The 19,579-nt window shown below is 37.8% G+C and overlaps 1 protein-coding gene across 3 annotated transcripts in view; it reads left to right on the forward strand.

Annotated features, from left to right (window-relative positions):
* LOC110062867 (uncharacterized) overlaps positions 1–14,801 on the forward strand; it is a 16,552-nt gene extending 1,751 nt beyond the window's left edge. The window contains exons 1-7 of one of the 3 annotated variants that reach the window (XM_089282800.1): positions 1–124; positions 620–795; positions 5,459–5,564; positions 7,713–7,822; positions 10,379–10,478; positions 12,198–12,411; positions 13,196–14,801. The exon at positions 1–124 is cut by the window's left edge and continues 1,628 nt beyond it. In XM_089282800.1, coding sequence (XP_089138926.1) covers positions 626–795; positions 5,459–5,564; positions 7,713–7,822; positions 10,379–10,478; positions 12,198–12,411; positions 13,196–13,521 — 1,026 coding nt within the window. In that variant the 5' untranslated portion in view covers positions 1–124; positions 620–625 and the 3' untranslated portion in view covers positions 13,522–14,801. Of the gene's footprint in view, positions 796–5,458; positions 5,565–7,712; positions 7,823–10,378; positions 10,479–12,197; positions 12,412–13,195 lie in introns of all 3 variants that reach the window. The other 2 variants (XM_089282798.1, XM_089282799.1) reach the window with 2 other exon arrangements.
* Positions 14,802–19,579: the final 4,778 nt, after the last annotated feature.

A 19,579-nucleotide genomic window follows, 5' to 3' on the forward strand; every position in this document is an offset into this window, starting at 1 on the left:
ATAGGTAGAAATGTTATAAGTCTACATTTATTAATCCAAGGACAATTCGTGAATCTTCAAATACTGAACAAATCAACTGACCTACTCAAGCACGGACGCTGTAGTTGGTGGAAGACCTATCCTAGTAAGGAATCTTTGGTATTTATTATTTAGCTTTACAACAAGAACTTTAACGAAAAGGCCATTTCCGAGTTCCCTCCTTCCTCACGAGTCTTCGTGCGAAACCATTCATATGAAATGCGTTTCGACTACAGCTTCATTTTCATGCAAATCAAACACATTTTCATATGAGATGTTTTGCACCAAGACTCGTTGTGAAGCAGAGGCAAAGGTAACTCCGAAATGGACCATTGTTTACGCCTTTTGTTTATCACCTTTAAATACACAGTAGTGTAAGAGTTGTGCTTTACAACACATGTAATTCTCAGCTCATGTATATTTAGAGTTACTAAATTAATACCCAGTAAAAAAAAATTGGTAAAAAACAAATTGTGGCAGTTCTGATGCAATGTTTTTGTTTTTAAGTGATGTGAATGAATGAATTATTAAAGAATAAAGGATGATCGCTCAACGTTGTGCCATAAATCACGAACTGTTCTTTTTTCTCTCTCTTTTTAAGGTCAAAATGAACAATCGTAATACGCATTTTTTGCTGGTGATCCTAAATACTTTGCTTTTCGTTGTGTCCGGAGGGTATGACATTATACCCACCTTACCAGACAACTGTACATGTGTGACAAGAGAGGGATTAGTATACAGCTTATATCCTCTTCGAGGAACAGATCGCAAACCGAGGTAATCTACATTAATTACTATCATATTAACATCACAAAAATATTTACGAATTTCCTTTGTGCATTCAATATTACGTCAAGAAGCTTATTCGATACTGATACCAAAAAGCAACCCATTTTCACATACCACGAGCCAAGTGTTTGTTCATTTATGCCAATGTAAAGAAGTAGGAAATCATTTTTGATCAGTGCTTATTGAAATGAATCAAACGACCACACTGTTGTATGACATTATGTAATAAGTAAGATTCTCTGTACGTTAAAACGTCCTTGTACAGATCGTAACAACAACAACTCAAACAGGATCACGACAGAATATTTCCAGCTTTTATTAACGTTCTCACTGAGATGAGGGTGTAAAAAATACCAACAGGAATAAACCTAGGATAGGATAGAACAATTCTTGACGTAGTGATACCAACAAGCACATATATGTAAACTGTGGTTGAAACATGAAATGAATGAAATGATATATGCATTGTTCAAATGATTTTGACCAATTGCTTCAATGGCAAGGCTATAACGGGCATTGAACCCATGATTACCGGTTTTACATAGGAGCAGCTCTTTTGTTATTGCAACTGCAAATAACATGTGCTTTTCATGCATTCACTGTCTACTTCTTCTACATTAGAGGGATATCTGAACTAACCCAGATCACAAAATAGGACTTCTATTCGGAGTCGGGGTTTCAACAATAGAAACGTACATGTGGTTGAAACATGAAAAGAATGAAATGATATTCGCAGGGGGAAAACAGTTTTAAGAGCGTAAATCAGAAAATGTCGAGAATCGGCCGACAGAAGCGAAATAACGGATTTTTTCTTATTTGACCAAAAGAACCCATTTGGTTAACTGTTTTCGGAAATGACATCAAAAGGTTCGATTTCCTTTTCTTTTCTTCAAAATTTCCAAAACTTGAAGATTTGGCCACAGGGCCTTCAGCGGCGGCCATTGGACTTGAAATTTGGCACATGTTTAACATACTCGTATGGACGTACCAAACGTTTTCTTAACATGTGCTTTACACAGTTTGTGGGGCATCTCTTAAACTTTACTCGGGACTAAACTTTGTTTAAAAATGTTTTTTTCTACAAAATAGTTAACCTTCGGAAGCTGAACCATTTACGGACCTAAAGTGATAAGGCTAATATTAGCAAATTTTGAACTTGTCAAATGCTGTCTGTTATATTACAGTTAGGTAACTAAATATCACCAAATAAAGGCAGCTTCTTTATTCTACTCGCCTGAAAAAAATTACAGGTGGCCCGTAAAAACTGTTCCGTTGAGAGAATTTTCCGTGAGGTCAGTTTGACGCATATCTCACTTAATTATTCAATTGTTAATCATTGCGCAATTGTTATTATTTCCGACTATTTTTTATTTTATTTTATACATTCCCACTAAATCTTTGAAGGTAAAGAATTGAAATAAATCCAAGATAAGAAGTTCAAACAAGTTTTTACAACTCAGCTTATCTTTCGACCAGTCTGTTTGTTTTTTCAATAGTACTAGTACTTTATCATGAATCACGCAAACTATTTCACACGGTAGCGAACTTGACTATGGCTTCGATGGATCCTTTTTGACATGGATCTTATGCATTCTAACTAATAGTTTTGTTTTAACGAGTACATATAGCCACTCAAGTAATCGAAATACAAAATTTGTGATACGTGAAAGGGATTAAACTAGGAACGTCACGTTAAACTTTACAGTATCACTACCACTACTAAACACTTGCCTGCTTTGCTGTACTATTTTTATATGCAAAATTTCCATTCACGAAAAAGCTTGAGATATGGTATATTCCAGAATCGGCGTATATTAGTAAGACGTTATTTATGCTTCTTACTTTATGATTAAATATTTTACTCGAGCTTCGGATTAAACTCAGTAGACATCCCTGAATACGTTAATTGACAGATTCATTCCTAGCCTTGGAATTCTCAATACGCTAGTCTTTTTGGATCTTCATCGCATTGCTACTTTATTCATAAAGTTTACCTTGACGAAGATAGGATTTTCAGACTAGTGAAAATTCTTGTTCCTCAATCACACCCCTGAATTGTGTTGCGTGCCTGAGATACGGATCGATATAATTAGCTAGCTACTGAGCGTGAGTGGTTCAGGTAAAAGTTATTTACAGCAAAAACTTCACTTCACAGCGAACGCTTTCTGACTAGCTATTTATATTCTATAATCCTCGTCAGCAAAAGGGTTGTGTGGCTTGCGGAGTAATCAGTCGGCATATGTTTACTTTAAAACCCAGCAGCTTGTTCCAACGGGCTCACGTAAGTCTCATGGTACTAAAGTACCAAAACCATTGTTGTTGGTGTAACGACTGTTTTGAGCCTGTAAACATATGCCGACTGATTACTCCGCAAGCCACACAACCCTTTTGCTGACGAGGATTTGTGAGCAGTAATTTCATCGGGGATAGTGCAAATAGACCTTCCAGATTGCCAACGTGAACCAAATAATTCCCGATGATGTGGACATATGGTCATTTTTAAGTCAAAGGCATCAATTAAATACACCTGCACGCAGACAAAAAAAAAAGTTTATGCCAGCGAAAGAGTTATAATGTTTTGGAAAGGCAGGTTAAAATGGTGGCTTAGGATTACAGTAAATTGATCATTGCACATTACCTGCCCTTGCAAGAAGCAGCTTTCACTTGGAGTCAACATCGGAATCATCGCTGATTTTGAGAAATGCAAGATGATTTATACACTTCCTTTGTGCACTCTCGTATGGTGACGCATGTTATATCAGCGGGTCTCTCTTTATTCGAACCGCACTCTCCACCCACTAGCGATGAATAATCACATGCGCATGCCATGAAAGAATATAAATAGTTAGTCAGAAAGCGTTCGCTGTGAAGTTAAGTGTTCGCTGTAAATAACTTTTACCTGAACCACTCACGCTCAGTAGCTAGTTATATTGATCCGTATCTCGGGCAAATTAATCGCTGATCACATTGTCACGCAACACAAGTTAGGAGTGTGATTGAGGAACAGGTATTTCCACTAGCCTGAAAATCGTACCTTCATGAAGGTAAACTTTATGAAAAAAGTAGCAATGCGATGAAGATCCAAAAAGACTAGCGTATTGAGAATTCCAAGGCTAGGAATGAATCTGTCAATTAACGTATTCAGGGATGTCTACTGAGTTTAATCCGAAGCTCGAGTAAAATATTTAATCATAAAGTAAGAAACATAAATAACGTCTTACTAATATACACCGATTCTGGAATATACCATATCTCAAACGTTTTCTTGAATTGAAATTTTGCATTTGAAAATAGTACAGCAAAGCAGGCAAGTGTTTAGTAGTGGTAATGATACTGTAAAGTTTAACGCGACGTTCCTAGTTTAATTTAATTATAGTTGTTGTCTATGTTTAAAGATATCCCTTTCACGTTTCACGAATTTTGTATTTCCATTGCTTGAGTGGCTATATGTATCCGTTAAAACAAAATTATTAGTTAGAATACATAAGATCCATGTCAAAAAGGATCCATCGAAGCCATAGTCAAGTTCGCTACCGTGTGAAATAGTTTGCGTGATTCATGATAAAGTACTACTGCTATTGAAAAAACAAACAGACTGGTCGAAAGATAGGCTGAGTTGTTTGAACTTCTTATCTTGGATTTATTTCAATTCTTTACCTTCCAAGAGTTATTGGGAATGTATAAAATAAAAACAAATAGTCGGAAATAATAACAATTGCGCAATGATTAACAATTGAATAATTAAGTGAGATATGCGTCAAACTGACCTCACGGAAAATTCTCTCAACGGAACAGTTTTTACGGGCCACCTGTAATTTTTTCCAGGCGAGTAGAATAAAGAAGCTGCTTTTATTTGGTTATATTTATTTACCTAACTGTAATATAACAGACAGCATTTGACAAGTTCAAAATTTGCTAATATTAGCCTTATCACTTTAGGTCCGTAAATGGTTCAGCTTCCGAAGGTTAACTATTTTGTAGAAAAAAACATTTTTAAACAAAGTTTAGTCCCGAGTAAAGTTTGAGAGATGCCCCACAAACTGTGTAAAGGACATGTTAAGAAAACGTTTGGTACGTCCATACGAGTATGTTAAACATGTGCCAAATTTCAAGTCCAATGGCCGCCGCTGAAGGCCCTGTGGCCAAATCTTCAAGTTTTGGAAATTTTGAAGAAAAGAAAAGGAAATCGAACCTTTTGATGACATTTCCGAAAACAGTTATCCAAATGGGTTCTTTTGGTCAAATAAGAAAAAATCCGTTATTTCGCTTCTGTCGGCCGATTCTCGATATTTTCGGATTTACGCTCTTAAGCAATTACTTTCTCTGCAAGGCTACAACGGGCATTCAGAGCCATGATCACTGCAATGCCATTGATACGCAGGGTGCAGTTCAACTGTTGTTGCGACCCCAGGTTACACATAGTATTTCTTACATTTACTCCGTCACCTACTCCATTTGCCGGTTATCAGAACCTAATGAGATCATTAACTTCGATTAAAAATAAAAACGACTTTTAGCCACCTGCATGGGGCAAGCTCCCTTCAAGAAAGTTTGGAAGTTGATTATTTTTTTAATTCCTTCCCCCTACTTTCCTTTCCATTCATTCTTTCAATTGTTTTATTAATGCTCTTGGTTTTCAAATCTTCTGAAGGTTTACAAAAACAGGATTTGAACCACACCCGAATTATGTTTACAGTTATAGTCCTTGTGTACCCTACAATCTCACTTCAAGAAAAGGAAAATGCATAAACGTGGCTGTAAGTAATTAAGACTACTGAATGTTTCCTGCTAGTAATATTTTCTCATTACCATCTTCCGTAACTAAGAGAAATTGAATGTCACAAATTAGGGAGGAAAACTGTAGTTATCTACCCGGTTTTCAGTGGAATTAGACAGTCATGAATATTTAACAATTATTCGCCAAAGGCGAAGTGAACATTGGTGAATATTTACCAATGCTCACTGAGCCTGAGGTGAATAATTATTTTAGTATAATATTCAGAGGTGAATATCAAGGACTACTAAATAACGGACTGAAACATAAAAACACAGACGCAACTGTTCGTGTTCATCTCGTATGCAGCCCTAGTTTTAATAATAAGCTAACCTGAACATCGATTGTCAATCAATTTATTTTTCGTAGTGTTTCGCTCCTTACGAAACATCCTGAAACCCTTGATATAAAAATGTGAATCAGGGAAAGAGTCATCGATCTTCGTTTCGCCCACAACCACGATGTCAAAGAAACACTCTTGTATGGATGATTTCAGCTCAAAGAACTTAAATCCAGCAACACTGTCAATGTTTAAGTATGCGATCGTCGTGTTCTTAGAATAACGTTTTAATGACGCAGCAAGTACGGAGTCATCTCGAGCTTCGTGTTGATCGCAACCTGTTTTTTCAGTAGATTCGACATCCCAAACGTTAGTATTTGAGAAAGGGAGCTCTTCCCAGAGTAGTGATTGACATTGACAGGTAGTACATCGCCAGACAGAATCAGCGCGTACATGGAATACGTTCGCACATTTAACATGGCAGATAATTCCACAGATGTTACAGAGAACTACTCGTCGATTACTTGCAATAGAGCTGAAGCACATACAACATTTTCCCGCTTGCTTTCTGTCATGGGATGGACCAGGATTAGGATTGATGTCCCCACTTACAAATATTCGGTCACGTGACGTGTTTAGACCAATTACGCGCGAGCGAAAATATTTGATGGATTATAAAGCGTCATATGATGAGTTTTTCAACCAATCAGAATGTCCAATTCTTATATTCACCTCTGGAAATTATACTAAATTTAAATATCCTGTTACACAATGACAACTGAGTACCTTAACTTGACACTGTTCGATGTCATGCGCAGGTCCAGTATCTTTCAGTCAAACCGGATGTTTTTTTGATGGGAACTTTGCAAACTTCCGCCGGAACATTGGTATTTTGATTGACAGTTTGAGTCGAGCAAATTGCAACCTGCGCAAGCAAGTTGCTCGAGATGTTAAGCGAGATGGAGCATTGGCGGCCGCACATATTCCGTTCCTAATGAGTGCCTGCCTGATTTCTGAAGTGTAACTCCTAGGGTTAGTAAGTTTAGAGTATTCTACAAATTCAACAATGTCAGGGGTAAAAACTGTTCGTTCCTTTAAACCAGGCTTTCCAGGGAAATACGTCCAGCGTTGACGGAATTTGTTCACAATATTGGATACCGTTTGAGGCGATAATCCAACTTCTTCTGCGATTTGTGCCTGTTTTGAACCAGACGTCCACAGGGCAATTATTTTCTTCCTTTTCTCAAGCGTCTTGGGACGATTATAATGTATCTTAGCCATCATAAACCACAGTAAGAACTGCTCTTCAAATGATATTTTAAAACGGCGCGAAAGCGATAGCAACTTGCTCGCGCGGATTGCAACTTGCTCGACATAAACTGTCAATCAAAATACCAATGTTCCCGCGGAAGTTTGCAAAGTTCCCATGAAAAGAACATCCAGTTTGACTGTAATCAGTCCTTAAATGTATCGTCTTTGAGATATGTTTAGGGGCATGATCAGGATGTTAAACATGCAGCTAATTAACTCCTTGAAACTTTAATAGGTAGCTAGAAATTCAAATAAAGGTCTCTTAGCCAGGACTTAACTTTTTGGCCATTTTATTAGTTTATCCTTACCCATCCCCTTACAGTATGGGCTGTCTCCATGGTTCGTACAGTATATTGTAAATGTTGAAAGTAATATCACAGTACCACTGAAATGATATATTTTTTTTGTCTGCACATTCAAAACCACAGTTTCTAATAACTATGAAGAAAAGATAAAAAATATAATGAGAATACGGCGTAGCACTGCAAACTTTTATTTTTAATGCATATTTGTTCTCTTCCACATTTGTTTAATCTACAGCTATGCAAGTACGATGAAGTACCGCAACCTGCGTATGACGATATTGGCGAACAAAGAGATGTTAAATGTGACATTAGCAACGGAAAGGTCGCCCTGATTTACCCTATAAAGTAAGTAAACCATACTATATGAAGTGTACTAGATATTAACGAGTGAATGCTTAAGAACGAGTAAAGTAATGGGCTTAAATTCAATTGCTAGATTCCCAAATTTTAATCCCGCTATTAATTTATGCACATCAGATATATGTTATACATACCCCACCTTATAGTTAGTAGCTTTTGTCCTACTACCAGGCGTTGATCGGAACCATCAAACAAAAGTCCTCGCGATCCGCTCTTTTTCATTATTTACATAAACAAAACAAACGCTTCTGAGCTCAAAATGAAAAGAATTGGCCAGAGAGAAGCTATGAACCAATCTTTCAAGTTTGCAGTTCTCCAGTCTCAAAACAGACCGGCCTTACTGTTGCTTTTGATATTTTCTTAATTCACATTTTCCCAATTGAAGGTGGGATGACAAGTTGCTATAAAATTGAAGTTGTGCTTCGTGTATATCCGACAAAGCACGGTATCGCAGAGGTCATGGATTCGAATGCCGTTCAAACCAGATTGTATGAGGCTTAATTTTCGTAACTCCGTACGTTGCGCAGATAAATACGATGATCCCTATGTCACTAAATCTTTCCCCCGCAATTAAAATATGTAAACTTTCACGTAGTCATATACACACCTTCACCATCTACGATTAATTACATTACGAGTTCACAACGAGACTAGCTCCCAGTTGGCTTGAATACCCATACCCATATGCTCCTTCTATTCTCTCCCTTTATCTACATTGTTATTTGCCAGGTCATCAAGGGCCTGCTTTTTCTCCCTACACCTCCACTGGGGCATTCATATCAACGCAACTCTTAGCAGTGAGTCTGTTTGTGTTCGTAAGACATATTTCCTCTGTCGCACGACAATCGAGTGGCCACATATTACAGTTTGAGAGTAGGCCTTTGTCATAGATATTGTCAGGCCTCATGAAAAGATCCTTTTGACGCGTTAAGTTTCCTGAAATGTACCCGCATGGTGGTGATCTTCCGACAATCACTGTCGTACAGTAAGACACATTGTACATTATTACTCTTGAAAGTCGTTAAATCTGGGTCTTGTTTGATTTACACTCATGTCATGCATGATTGGTCAAGTACAGTTCACAGAAATACAGTGGTAACACAACAGAGTTCATAGATTACACAAACTCAGAAGTCGTAGTCACCTAGCTGAGCACAATGCACTGTACCTGATAACAGCATTTTCCCCTCCAGTGTCATCTGAATGACCACACACCATCCTTTCATCAACAAATTAAAGTTAGAGCCATCTTGCTCTTACTTTGATGAGTTGTTAGCTAGAGCACTCTGCTTTTAACGTGTCAAGGCTTCATAGCTCAATTGGGTCTCATCTGGTTCAACAGTCAGCTAGTATAGCGGATTTCCAGTGTGAATAAGCACTTAATGACTGGCCCCAAGGCAAACAGTGAGTTTTGTTTCCCCGGACCCTCCATGTTCGCCTCGGGGAACATTGAGGTCGAGAGGAAGCAAAAGTCACTGTTTCCCGTGGAACCAGTCACAAAGTGTTTTGTTATACCTCTCAACTCAAAAATAGAAAAAAAATGCGAATAAATCGTTTGCCTGACGTCGGCGGCTCACAAATTTGCCGCGGTTTCAAGGAGCACGACCTGATCACGCGCGAGTCGAAAGTTCAAGTTGTTGTTTTCTTAGGGAGTTAGTGAGTTTTGACCCACGACACGTGACAAGTTCTCCTCCAATCGGAAAATGTATTTGATTTGGGAGGTATAACAAAATTATTTAATTCTTTTCATGAGTCTAACGCTGTTCACATGCATGCCTTTCGCCACATTCATTACGTTCTTTCTCCAATCGCGCAATACAATAGCCCACAATTGACCCACTACCTTCTACTCGGTAGCCTCCATTGGACTGGTCACACACCAGGACTGAGAATTGACTCTGGAGGTGAAATAATTCACAATCTCTACGTTAGAAGCTATGTGATGGATTGGTTAGCTATAGACAAGTCTCAATAGAAAGTCTGCAATTAAACAATAGAGTTTATGTTCGCGGTCATAAATATGTTTTGGGCCCGACTCAGACTCATGTTAGCCCAAGCCGCTAGGCGAGGGTTAAAATGAGCTCTGAGAAGGGCCCAAAACTTATTTATGTCCAAGAACATAAACTCAAGCACACGCGAGCGTTTACGAGTTGAATGGCTTTTATTTTCCCTCAAGGAAAGCTGGCTAGAAATTAGACAATCTTGCCATTTGAGTTTTCAAAAGTTGTAGAAGGCATGAAAGGAAAACTCCATAAATTTTAGTTGTAATTGTTGAAATTAATTGTACAATTGCTAAACTGACAGTTTGGCATAATTGGTTGAACTGAGTGAGTTTGGCTTGAAGTCGCAAAATGTACATGCACTTCGCCACTAGCCATGGAGCTACTACACGCGGTATTTACATCAGAAGTTTCTCTTGAAAGAAATGTCTTCGTCCCCCTCATCCACTGTTCCCCTGTCGAAGTCTTTTTAATCTATGCTTGACTATATTGTGTATTCTTGACAAGTTGTTATTGATGTAGTCCCTTTTTTTTTCTCAAGGACCAAACCGTACGCTGGTCAAGAATCCACAGTGAATTTAGTGTGTAACAATGATTCAAAGGCTCAAGATGAATTTATTCTCGTACACGAAGATAGCCTGGTGAGAACATGTAGAATTTCATAACTTCTTAATAATCTTTTATGAGGTTCTTGAATTGATTTTTGAGTTATTTTTTTGTAAAAAAAAAAATGCCTCTTAGTCGGCGCGTCGGGGTATGTTATGGACGGGTCAATGGATGAGTGAGTGAGTGAGTGAGTGAGTGAGAGATGTATGTACGTCACACCAATCAGATTGGATCTACTATAAACAGCCAATCAAATTTCTTGTTGTAAAGGTAAATGGTACGTGAGAAGATTTGATCCCGATACAGTTTAGAACGGCCATATTTATTCTTGTATAAAAGAAGAGGAAGTATCTATATATTGGGCTTACTTCGACATTTTCTGTGGGTTAGGCTGAGGAGTTAAGTTATGAACGAGATCAGCCTTGAGTTTTGAAACAGTTCATGAGCTAGTAGTATGCAAATGGTACGAGATATTTTTATTTTAGTTACAAAGGTAACTTGACACTTTTGTTTTTCACAAGGAGTAAATTCAATTAGAGGTCACGAATAGACGCATCTAGTTCTTAGGACATGTTTTAGAGGAGATGAGACTATTTAGATTTGAAGCAGTTCTAATGTTTACAATAATAAGTGCAGGTAACGATTGTTTTGTTCTTGTTGCATGCAAATAGAACGAGATACTTTTATTGTTTAGTAACAAAGGGTAATTTTACACTCTTGTTTTTCACAAGGGAGTAAATTCAATTAGAGCTGACGAATCGTCGCCACTTGTTCCCACGAGATGTTTGCTATCTTTAGTTACAAATGGTAACTTAACACTTTTGTTTTTCTTTATGGGAGTAAATTCAATTAGAGCTGACAAGTTATCGGCTATTGTTCCCAGGATATTAAACAATAAAGAAGCTTTCAGACGGTTTTTACGTCTCTGCAGTAGCAGTTTAATATTTTTATTTGATGGGCATTTTATGACATTCTTTTAATGGTAGAATTATGGAAACTGTTCAAATGTTCTTTGAAGACTGTGTGGCATCAAGTTAAAGTGCAATTAAATCAGACTTTCAACGTGTCAGAGAGGTTTTTTTTCTCTTTCTTTCAATTTTCGGTGAAGTAGTGTTGTTGCGTTGTGTTGTGTAAAAAAGGTAAACCTACGACTTGTATAAAATGCGAAAAGTTCTCTTAAGTTGAGTATTTTTGAGCAAAAATTACTCTTGGGGGCTGGAAGGGCTATGTGATCGGTGAGTCAGTTATGCATGTCCGCGTGTCACACAAATCACAGTGTGGGTTGTATCAAAGAACGAATGAAATTGCCGGTTAGAAAATAAGATGGTATCTACAGTAATCTGGAGACGTGTCAGATCGTGTAGTTTGGTCAGTCAAACATGTTATGGCTTACTATTTAGTGATCTTACCATTACCCATGTAACATCGTATGCACAGCTTAAATTCCCAGTTTCTTTCTTGCTGTACATCGCAACCGAAAAAACTTGTCAAATTAACCCAATCATTACTGTAAACAGTTCCATGAATGCTTCTATCTCCGAGACTTCACAAAAAAAAACTCCTGCACGCCTTGCGTGCCTATGTTTTTTTTTCTGCTCAACACTTTGCACGAGTAATTTCGCCGCGGGGTGAAAAGAATGCATTAAATCTCAATTTATATTATATTCAGATTTTTGTGAAGTAACGATAAAGTGAGCAACGGCGAGATAATTCTGTTTAGTTCCTAAATAATCCCAAATAGTATCGTTTGACAGATTTTCCAGTTAACAAGCTATTGCGGATGCCCAAATAAATGTCTACCTACCTACCCAACCAAGCCAGGACCCAAGCCCAGCACTCCCTCATCATCAGCTGAGCCCACTTCGACCACTCCATCCCAGTCAGGACCCTTCTCAAGCACTACACCGTCATCTGAGCCTGAAACCACATCATCTAGGCCTGGATCCCCGTCGTCGCCTGGTCCTTCAGGTAGAGTTTCTCACATAAACGTTAACTTTCTAGGTCACAGTTACTAACAACGTAGCGCATTGCAGCTTGGAAAAGTCTCCATAGCTACAAATCCCCTGCAAATACGGCTCGTGTTAAAGAAACGCTCTTTTCACAGAAGTAACATAATGGGGAATCAACGTTTTTGTTTTTAAATTCAATTATTTCATTTATATATAAGTTTTTGGAAATTCCAGGAGGAAATTCCGGGAGGAAAATGAAAAGGAACGCAAAATTCTTGCTGAGAAATGTCCGAAAATTTGGATATATATCGCGAGGTTGTCCTCTTTTCCGGAAATTTCGGAAACCTGTAGTTCCATTCGTCATTAGAAATTCCCGGAGATTTAACCCAGAATGTTTCATAGAATGGAAAGCGCCTAGCATTCTTTGTAAGAAAAAAATCTGGAAGGGCCACTTGTAATTTTGTATCACCAAAATTACAGTGAAACAAAAATAAAGACAAAAATCAAGACGTCCAACCAGCTGGATCAAACGCAAATATTTTCCTCAGAATTAAGTATCCTTTGTGCTTTTATCATAGACTCGGCATCAGACATTATTAGCCCTCCTTTCTTGATGTGATTTATCAATGTCGTGCGCCCGGCTTAACTTTGTCCTTTCGCCTCAAAACACAGTCATAATTCCTGTTGATGCATTATTAACTGCTAAGTTTGTAAAATGTAGTTCATATACTCGAAAATTAACTCTGTCACATTTTTAACATTTGACCTTGAGCTAATGGGTAAAATATGATGATTTATTTTAGATTTGATTTGGGTGCTGAAGATATTTTTGCCGAGTCTTCTTGGTGTTCTCGTCGTGGTAATTTGTTTTGTTTGTTTCTGGATGCGACTGTCAGTTATCCAAAGGGCTCACCTGTGCAGATGCTGTCACTGTTATGAACAGAACAGAGACCCGCCAAGAGAAGAAAGGAATGTTTTCGTAACGGAGAAGAGTCCGCTTATCTGCAATCACGAGAATGACCGTGCTGTTGAACACGAGTGTCCTGGGGTAAAAGGCAAACTCCGTGAACCGGTGCAAGAAGAAGACGGAGATGTAAAAGGGGAAAATGACTTCCCTGGAAAAGACTAAGGGACAGTTGTGACATAATTTCATCATTAGCATCATGTACCTGTCTGATAAACTCTCTTGTAAAGAGGAACTGGTAGAAGAATGGAGCTAACGACCGTTCAAGTGTAAGGAATTGTTACAAATCTTGGTCGGTTGGTGCAGGATTTTAACGTTTTCCATTTTACTAGTAGTCGCCATATAATATAAAAGTTACGAAAGAGCCATAAACGTCACCAGGAATAACACTTGTTATAATTTTTGCGAGTAGTGAAAAGAAAAACAACAACAACAAAGAGTGAAAAACGCCGTGAGTTTAAGATAATTTTTCAAACTCAAGATTGACTAATACCTCCAATAAGCCAGTTGAAAGTGGTAATGCTCACGTCCTACAAACATTGACGTCTTAGTAGGAGAGTTTGGGAGATTCGGCACGAGATTTACTCTGGGATGGAGATCTCGCTTTATCAAGGTTATTTCCGTTAGGCCGTTAATTGATCTGTTATGTTGTACTATTAAATGACACTTGAAGATTTAGTTGAGTCATTCGAACTCAGTTCTTTACCTTTAACTTGGACAATGCTCAAACGACGATTGGAACGGACTATTGGTGTTCCTTTCCCTCATGGAAACAGGTTAGATGATAACAAGTTTGTAGTAATTTAAGCTCCTCGTTTTACGTGTATTACGAGTACCCGAGTCCAAACCGTTTCTTCTTGAAAGGACAAAAGCAAAATTGTCGAATTTATTTGGACGAACAGTGCTAATTGTTGTCTATAACCTGTAACCAAGGAGGATGTTACCTTTTAAGACTACCCCATAATAGTAGTTACTTTTATCAGATGATCAGTATTAAATTCAGTTGTTTGTCGTCAGTTGGTAGTTGTCATGGTTGAAGCTTCAGTTAACGTTTTAAAGGACAAACGAACGCTTCATAGGATTAAAAAAATAACAAAGTCGAACCTTGTTCTTGTGTAGCTTCCCAGGACAAAGGTTTCGAATCTTCAAGTTTATTTATAGACACCAATCGTGACGCTTGAGTGCACAAAGAGTGCATAGCAAGTTGTAACTGTAATTGTAACATTTTTTTTAGATAAAGTATCACATTTTCTTCGTTTGATACTTCAAATCAGTGCATGGAAAGTCTCACAGTTTATTGGGGTAGCTGAAAATCTAAGTTACTGTTTTAACTGTGGTCGTATTGCCAAATAAGGTCAAACACTGAGGTCAATAATTATGAAGTCAAATATGATTAATTATGAAGTCAAATAACGGAAATAATTAAAGTCAGATAATGGAAGTAACTAGCGTTTTAATCACTGCAATCTATGCGACATTGATGGAATATGGTTTTATACCTTGCGCTGAACTATGGGCGTCAAATCTTCAACCGTTTTGGAAAATTACAGCTCAACTGCATCTGGTCACAAACCGCAATCTCCATGATAGTCAACAATACTCTCATTGCTTTCTTTCCTCCTCTCTTCGGTAACAATCTTACGCACTAACTGCATGTGCGTTAATGTATGTCGGGATCAAAGATGATTTCCAGTCCGTACTGCGCAGTCTCAGCACCCTAATGTTCATATACATAAGTCTCGATGTTATTCGTTACGAACCACATACCTTATCTTTGAGGCCTTTCAAATTCTTTTTCCAACAGCTTCACTGATTTTTACAGCTGCGAAGGTCTTTCATCAAGTGATATGAGAAAGAACGAAGCATAAATTATACAGCTTCGACCGCTTTAATTCGCATCATATCCTTAATGGCGCTTATTTCGAAACTTTGAATTTACTTCATGTAAGTAGTATCGAAATGTTTACACTTTGTGATGTCTTACATGAAACGAAACAAAAAAAGCAAATTCTCGACAGTGCGCAGTACGGACTGGAAATCATCTTTAAACAAAAAAGACAACCATTGCGGTATTGGAATGTAGAAATGTAAGAGATAATGAGAAACCATGAAACTTCTCTGCGCGCCCCCATTTATCACTCACAAACACGGGCGTGATAACCCATACTTCCTCACACATTTTACATTTCTTTAAGGCAGATAAAGCGCTTTCTTACCTGTACACTGTCTTTATAAGCCTCTATTTGATCAAGAACATCTTCTAGTGTAACGACTGATTAAACGATACAAAGACCACAAACAACGACGAGTTGTGTTCATTCACTTTGCTCGTCGCTCTGAGTCAAACCTTTAGATTAAATTAATCACAATGCATTAAGTTGTTCCCAGTCACCATGAGCGCAGTTTTTACTGTGCGAAGACGATTTTGCGCACAGAAAACGTTCTACACACGTTTAGCGTTAAAATGACCTCAATAGGCCACGTTCGATGTATCAATATTCTAACTTGCCCCCGAGGCTTTCGGGTCAGAATTGTAAATTTTTTAAGTTTTTTTTTTTTTTTTTTTTTTGTCTCTCAATTCTGAAAAGGGACTTGGATACAAAGAAAACAACACCAAAAATAGAAGGCCTCGGAGCCATGTTTCAATATTGATATATCAAACGTGGCGCAAAATATATAGTTCATCTTTACCGAAATGCTTTTTGAGGTGATGTTTGATACCCATTTTGTTCTGAAGACCTCAAGCGTTGAGAAAATTGTGGTATATGTGTGTCGCTTGCGTAGAAAGCAGAAGGAGAGTGTAAAGAGACGAAGGTGACGAAGAACAAGACAATTAAACAACGACGAAATCATCAAAAGTAACCACCAACAACACAAAAGCATTTTTTCGGAACTTGAGTATTGAAGATAAAACGTGATGAAAGCAAAGATTATTAAGTCAAAAGGAAACAAATGATTTAATAAAACTAGAAACCGAATAGGACTCGAGAGAGGAAAGCATCGAATTCAGGGAAGGAGTTAAATTTCATTAAAAAAGTCGTAGCTAAGATAATAACTCAGGAACACACGAATCCAATGTACGCCTGTAGAAGAGTTTAGCATCCAAATACAAAAACAATGCACAAAAAGGTCGAAAGAGAGCCAAGAAAATGCAATGTTCAACAAATAACTTTCTCTCTTCAGTATCAATACGTTGTTAACCAAGCAGGTGACGAGAGCACGTTAAATAATCAACTAAAGTGTTGAGGCTTTGATTCACTTCCCAGTTCTAGTTTTAGTGTCAAAATACGTTAAGCACGTATCATTTTTTTAAAGAAGAGGAAATTTTACAATAATGAACCAAGGTCATGGCAAGCGAAGCAAGGGCAGCCACTGCAGGTGCAAATTAAATGGACACAGCGCCCGAGCGATCTCCGTCAATAAGTACTACGTCGAATCGTCTTTATTGAACCTGTTTTCACTTGTGGGAACGTTTTGAGAATATTTTGGTAGCTGTTGTGAATTGCGCAAGCTGAAAGAAATGTTGACGCCGGCGACGTCAATTTGCCTGTCGGGCCTTAGACGAGTCAGCTCGCGTAGGCTGACACACAATGCATGCAGTGCAGTGCCAGGGTTACCCTCAGGCCCCCTTACATGGCGTATGGAGTACGTATGAGCGCGCTTTGTGGAGGACCTGCAGGCACCTAAAGAGTTAAACTTTTGTATGAAGAGCCTTTTGCAAGAAACAGCCATATTATAATATTGAAAGCACACTGTTTCTTTCGGTAGTGTAGCAACTCCCGTAAACTTGTAATTCTATTTGTCACTGTCATTATAGCAGCTGTTATTGTTTTTGGGCTATATTGATTCGGTTGTTTGTTCTATCGCCCTCTCAAAGGGTTCCAAGCCATTCATGTGAGACCTTACCAGAGCTGCAACATGACCCGTTTCTTTATGATTAGCCGCAAAGGGTCATTGGATTATTTAAGCCTGGCACCCCAAGAAAAAAAAAATATGGTTTCTCTTCCAGGAACTATATTTTTTCACAGGTTAAAGTATAGTGTTAACACCAAATACATGTAAGTGTTCAAGAATTGCTAAATTGTAAAATACTCACAAAAAGGATCTTTGCCGTCAAAATGTGTGCTACTATGCTATTATTACTAATTATAGTAAACCTCAACTGTTTTGTTGAGCATTTAAGAACTGATGGAAGTCTCAGATTCTCTCTCACGCATCCCATTTTTTCGCCAAAATTACTTCGTGCTTTCGTGACTTTGTTGAATAGTTTACCCAAACGTGGTAACCGGATATTTTTCAGTGTTCCTCAAATAAAGGAAACAACATTTTTATTCCTTAAACAATTGTCGTGAGTTTTTTCAACATCAAGCACCTAGTCATTAAAACCCAATGAGCTGACCTAAACAAAATCTGTGATTTCCCATTGCAACACTACAATGTAAAGCTTAGAAGCAAGGTTTACGTTTACAGACTGTAAATTGTCACCACTCTATCGAGAGCAACGAAAATTTTCTCTCAGGGATTCCTTTTTACAAAAGATTACATTGTACCTGTTTAAAGGGAGTTTATTTCAATTTTCACCTTTCAGGAGGCCGTTTCATCGGAGGTGGCGGATTAATTGAGGAAGTGCTTTATTTGCCTAAGTGCTCGGGAAGAAATACTATTCTCAAAGGGTTTAAATCGCAATATTTTTAGCGGCTGTTAGCTTTGATTACAAGTCCAGTCAAAACTCAAAACATACTATTGTAATCATCCATTTCGTAACTGATAAAATATTCAAAAAAGCCCCGACTAAATAATGACTTCTTTCGGCTTTCTCGAACTTTCGTTTTGTCAGTCTACCATTCAAACCATTTTTAAGGTGAATTGCCCCAAGAAAACGGCGCTAAAAGATTAAACTAAGTACCGTCGTAATAAATTGAACGCATGGCTGTTGTCAATCTGGATTTTCACCGCTTCAAGAGCGATCTCCAAAGGAGATTACTCACACGCTATTTCGACGGTGTTTTGTTTATGCTGCGAAAAATCCTCTTATTTCGGAAGTAGTAAGGCAGCTTATGGCTGTAGGTGGCGTTTGCTAATGCCCTTTTAAACAGAATTAGGAATGAATGCAAACAGCAGGTCTGAATGTTATAGACCTGCGATAGCATTTACTCGATGTATTAACGTGACCCCATTCGAAGCTATCAATTATTTTAAAACGTATAATTTAAACGCAGGGTTCCATGCCGAACATAAATAAAACTGAAACCTGTTGTGATGTCCTTTATAGTTCAGTTTTGTTTACAAAGTTCTCAAAAATGAATTGCAACTCTAATGAGTCAAAAGAACCGATAAAAAGCATTTATATCGTGACTAAAGCTTGTAAATAAACTATAAACCGCACTACCAACCACGAATCGCCATATTGCATTCATAGGTAAGGTTTTAGAACGTAAGTTTATTCGTTTAAACCCCCTTTAAGACGAATGTTGCACTACACTGCTTCCCCAAAAACTAACAAATGTGTCGGGTTATAGGAGAACTGCTTTGATGTTTAAATGTGAGATATTTCTATGGTTAATATTCGACCCCTTTCATGGAAAAAGGAAGGTAATAATAAGTAAGTGACGGAAGATATTTTGTCTATTTCGTTTGCTTGGCCATGGTTTACAATTTGTTCAGAACTGACAAGCTTCCGTCGTTATCGAAAATCTCTTTCCAAAATGGAAGCATTCTGATATTCAATCTTAGTTTCATGATAAACAACACTGAAAAAAAAAAAATGTGGATTCAGTAGCAGAAAGCATATTATAACTCGTTTAATTACTTCGTCGGTGAGCCAGCCTTGCTCCGTAAACATGGCAAAAGCTTGAATCATGAAACAAGATCTGTCAGTTTAATAATGTATGCCAGTTTGATTATTTTGGTTACGCATTGTTTGAAAATGCTGAAAATGCTGAAAATGCTCAGGATCTGACGTCCAGTTTTCCTACCCCAACATTCCCATGAATTTAATCAATTAAGATTTTAGACCTTTTCAACTTGAAAACTCTTAACATAAGAACTACAAGTGACCTTAGGATATCTGATACAAAAAACTAGCATAGATTCTTACATTTTTACCAGTAAATTAACCCTCTTTAAATTCTGTTCTAAAGATTTATCAAATGCTCGTCAAAATCAAAATTCGTCATAAATCCCCCTCTGCGCGTCGTACACGACGTCGTACATGTTTCCACGA

The sequence above is a fragment of the Orbicella faveolata genome, unplaced genomic scaffold, assembly GCF_042242905.1.
Source record: "Orbicella faveolata isolate gen_17 unplaced genomic scaffold, um_ofav_v1 contig_12, whole genome shotgun sequence".
NCBI classification, from domain to species: domain Eukaryota; kingdom Metazoa; phylum Cnidaria; class Anthozoa; order Scleractinia; family Merulinidae; genus Orbicella; species Orbicella faveolata.